We start from the raw sequence: 4,480 nt of genomic DNA on the forward strand, positions 1-4,480 counted from the left end.
AGGGGGACTCAATCATGGCTCTTCCACATCCCGGGTGAGTGCAGTAACCATTAAGTAACAAGTATTGGGGTAGCAGTGTTAGTCTGTATCCACAAAAACAACAAGCAGTCTGGTGGCACCTTAAAGACTAACAGATTTATTTGGCTTTCGTGAGTAAAAAACCTCACTTCTTCAGGTGCATGGAGTGAAAATTACAGATGCAGGCATTATATAATGACACATGAAGAGAAGGGCTTATTAGGCAACTGTCAGTCTTGTGTGTGCACTCAGCCAGTGACTCTTATTTATCCACAGTGGAACAACTTCAAGAGGAGAGATTGAAAGAGCCTCACAGCTGAGAGATGGCAAATCCCTGTTTAAATTCTCTCTCCTTCTCACAAGTAGGACCTGACGCAGGGTCTCTTCCAATGTGAGTAACCACTGGACTAAAAGTTAGGGGTGGGCTCTCCTTCTCCCTCCCCCCACCATTTTGTGTAAGCGTGCCTATAGAACCTGATACACCAGGTGAGTTTGAGCACACTTACCAGCTAGGGCCCCACAAGCAAGCTTGGTAGAGGAACGCCTATCGTCCCCCAGTTCATGTATCACTCTGGGGCTTAGGCATCTGGACACTGAGCAAGGAGTTGCAGTGAGCATGTGCAGATGTGGAAACATAGATGCCTAGGGAACTTCTAGTGCAACAATTTAGGTGCCAAGAGAGCTTAGGTACCTACAAAGTCTGGAGGCTGCTGAACAGGGGGGGTTTTGAATCATAGTCAGGCCTGATTTCGGGATTTAGGCTTGTAACTTGTATTTCTCAAAATATAGCCAAGTGATCTTGACTGCACTTGTGGTTCGATATTTAAAAAGTTCAAGAGACCAAATAACCAAGCTCCAGACTGGAGCCTCCAGTCACTTATTGTCTAAAGACATGCAGTTCACTTTTCACAGGGGTGCTCCCATACCATGCACGCGAGACTACATAGATACAGTAACCTCTTTACACGTTAGAGAGCATTCTGTGTCACCAGAGACTAAATTTAACCAACCAGCTTTTGGTCTTGTTCTTCTGGCACCCTGGTGTACCTTTCCTTTGCTGTTTTGGGTACTGTATTCCAAACCAATTGTCCATGCGGGTACCGCCACACTGGTACCAGGACAATCCACAACTGTATATTGCCTTTAAGAGGTTTCCTGTTCTCCAGTGCCAAAGCTGACTCTAGCTTTGCAAAGTGCTGTGGGATACTTGGCATAGGGGAACAGAATTACAGGAAGAACCTGAGATATGTCAGGTAGCCTAATTACACAGCATTCATATTTAATATCATGTAGACAGTATTAGTTGTGTATAACACTTGTTAATGTGGTGCGTGTGTGTGTGCATATATAATGTGTCGGTGAATAGAAGCCAGTTAGGGGCGTAAGTCCTTTTGTGAATCTAGCCCAGTGTGGTATTGCTATTAGCAGAATAGGGTTACGTGCTGTTTTACACATGAGTACATAAACAGGTAAAAGGCACCCAGCTATGAAGGGCAGGGAAGGCACAATTGTGGGATGAGACCGGGACTAAGAAGAAAATTTAGGGGAGAGCACTTCCCTCTCCTTTGTAATCAGGTGTCTTCCAGACATTTCAGGGGCTTATTTTTCTTGTTTCCATTTGTCATTTATAATAATAATAATAATGGAGATATCCCATCTCCTAGAACTGGAAGGGACCTTGAAAGGTCATCGAGTCCAGCCCCCTGCCTTCACTAGCAGGACCAAGTACTGATTTTGCCCCAGATTCCCAAGTGGCCCCCTCAAGGATTGAACTCACAACCCTGGGTTTAGCAGGCCAATGCTCAAACCACTGAGCTATCCCTCCCCCCATTTATTTTCTCCCTAAGCACTTCTATGGTGCTCAGTACCACAGAATGAGTATTTGGCCTCTCTAGCATTTCTGATCCTACCAACAGTCAGACACTGGAGTAGGCAAGGGAGTTTAGTAGTTGAATATTAACTCTCACGATGCTTTCAGGAAGGATTTGAAGATGTACACTAGACCTTCTATTTGATAAACAGACACAGTAGAGCTGACCACAGAAACTTTGAAATAAGACCTGCCAAGTGAAAACTTGAAAAATCATTCAAACATCCAGAAACTTGAGTCATTTGTTTTCTCTGTCCAGGTAATGTGAGGGTCTAAGCATATCTAATACATAAAACTGATCTTGCATCTAATGGGGGTCTTAATAAAAAATGTAAACCTTTTATTGAACACTGGAAGCATGTACTGTTAGGAGATCTGACTATCTTTACATATAAAGATTAAAGGAATTTAATCATCATCATTGTATGTATCCCATGGTTATTGAACAGATGCAGAGAATGACTTGTGATTCACCTTCTTATGTTCTCTAGGTCAGAGATTCACCAAGCAAATGTACTTGAAGATGGCTTCAACTCCAACTCCAATAAACCCTGAAGTTACTTGCTCTTTGCTAAATATTAGCTTTTGTTCAGCCCTCCTGATATCTGAAAAATATGTCCTCAAAGACAGACCTCTGTTTTAACCATTTATCTACCACAGCCAACTGCAAATATCTGTCCATGGCCTTTTTCTGACAGGCAAGATGAAATAATGGCAACAATCAAAGAGTTAACAGGAAGACTTCTTGGCTCTTCCTTCTCCCACTTCAGGTTTGTCAGTGATGGCATGCAACGACACTCCCATAGACAGTGATGTTGCTCTCAATGAGAGTACCCCATCCATAGGCTCCAGTTACACAGCTCTGCCTGCCCCACTCAGGATATTGTTGGTAATAATAATGGTCTTCATGATTGCCGTTGGATTTTTTGGTAATGCCATTGTCTGCCTCATTGTCTACCAGAAGCCAGCCATGCGTTCAGCCATCAACCTGCTGCTAGCAACTTTGGCCTTTTCTGACATCATGCTGTCTTTATTCTGCATGCCTTTTACCGCAGTTACAATTATTACAGTGACCTGGAACTTCGGGGCTCACTTCTGTCGGATATCAGCTATGCTCTATTGGTTATTTGTCTTGGAAGGAGTCTCTATACTCTTGATCATTAGCGTGGACCGTTTCTTAATTATCGTTCAACGGCAAGACAAGCTGAACCCTTACCGTGCCAAAGTCATCATCGCCATGTCCTGGGCACTGTCCTTCTGCATTTCCTTTCCTTCAGTGATTGGATGGACATTTGTGGAAGTACCAGCCCGGGCTCCCCAATGTGTTCTGGGGTACACTGAATTTCCTGCTGACAGAGCTTATGTCGTGATGCTAGTTGTGGCAATTTTCTTCATCCCTTTCAGTATCATGCTGTATTCTTACCTTTGCATTCTAAATACCGTGCGGCGCAATGCCCTTAGGATCCACAACCATGCTGAGAGCCTTTGCTTGAGCCAGGTGAGCAAACTAGGCCTCATGGGACTACAGAAGCCTCAGCAGATGAATGTGGACATGAGCTTCAAAACCAGAGCCTTCACTACAATTCTCATTCTATTCATTGGCTTTTCACTCTGCTGGCTTCCACACACTGTGTTCAGCTTGCTCTCTGTGTTTAGCAGACAGTTCTACTACAGCCCTTCTTTCTACATCACCAGCACCTACATCCTGTGGCTGAGTTACCTCAAGTCAGTGTTTAACCCTGTCGTCTACTGTTGGAGAATCAAGAAATTCCGTGAGGCCTGCATGGAATTCATGCCTAAAACATTCAAGATCCTCCCTAAAGTGCCTGGACGAACAAAGAGGAGAATACAGCCAAGTACAATATACATCTGTAGTGAGACCCAGTCAGCTGTTTAGGAAGAAGCTGTGGGCCAGGGAGGGAAAAGTTATGAAAGGATTGGTTAAAGTAGGCAATAGTTCATTTCTACTATTTACTTTCTGCTGTTGTCACAAATCTTTAAAAGGATGCTGTGCTCCATTGTTCTCTGTGTTAAGATTGTATTTCTAACTTCCCCTAAGCTTACAAATAACTCATTAGTACTGCTTGAATTAAAACCTCTTGGTGCAATAATGGTGCAATACTTGGTGCCATGTAAAAATGTCACTTGTGACCAAAAATATAGTCTGTCTAATAACAATACAGTGGTAACAGCTGAAACCCTGTATCCTCCTTTTTAAAAATGTATATAACTATTGTTTTCATCACACAGCTCAAGTGGAAAAAAATACAAGATGAAGAATAAAAATGTGGGAGAGTCGTAAGTCTAGAGTACCAAGCTCTAGAACAAAAAAACCAAAAACAAATGTTTTTAATTCTGTTCATTGCCAAATCACTGCAGAATTTGAATCCTCATCTTCCTGTGAATCTTCCTGTGCAATGTGTCAGAGAGATGGAAACAATTGTTTTGTACAGTGGTGTAACGGCAATGTCAGATTGAGTCTGTTCATCTTTGACTGTCATAAGTGTTCACGAATACACACACCAGTACCTCTTAAAGCTGGTACTAGGTGAGGTGCATATTGCCACTAACACATTTTTATATTATGACAAT

The 4,480-nt window shown here is 42.7% G+C and overlaps 1 protein-coding gene across 2 annotated transcripts; it reads left to right on the forward strand.

Moving 5' to 3' along the window:
* Nucleotides 1-360: 360 nt before the first annotated feature.
* On the forward strand, nt 361-4,104 carry GPR45 (G protein-coupled receptor 45). Of its 2 annotated transcripts, none has more exons than XM_054016541.1 (2): nt 361-409; nt 2,380-4,104. In XM_054016541.1, the coding sequence occupies exon 2, from the start codon at nt 2,670-2,672 to the stop codon at nt 3,783-3,785; it is 1,116 nt and encodes a 371-aa protein (XP_053872516.1). In that variant the 5' UTR covers nt 361-409; nt 2,380-2,669; the 3' UTR covers nt 3,786-4,104. The 2 variants fall into 2 exon arrangements, with proteins under 2 accessions (XP_053872516.1, XP_053872517.1); XM_054016542.1 differs by lacking the exon at nt 361-409 and adding an exon at nt 2,061-2,147.
* The last annotated feature ends 376 nt before the right edge of the window (nt 4,105-4,480 follow it).

The sequence above is a fragment of the Malaclemys terrapin genome, chromosome 1, assembly GCF_027887155.1.
Source record: "Malaclemys terrapin pileata isolate rMalTer1 chromosome 1, rMalTer1.hap1, whole genome shotgun sequence".
NCBI lineage: Eukaryota > Metazoa > Chordata > Testudines > Emydidae > Malaclemys > Malaclemys terrapin.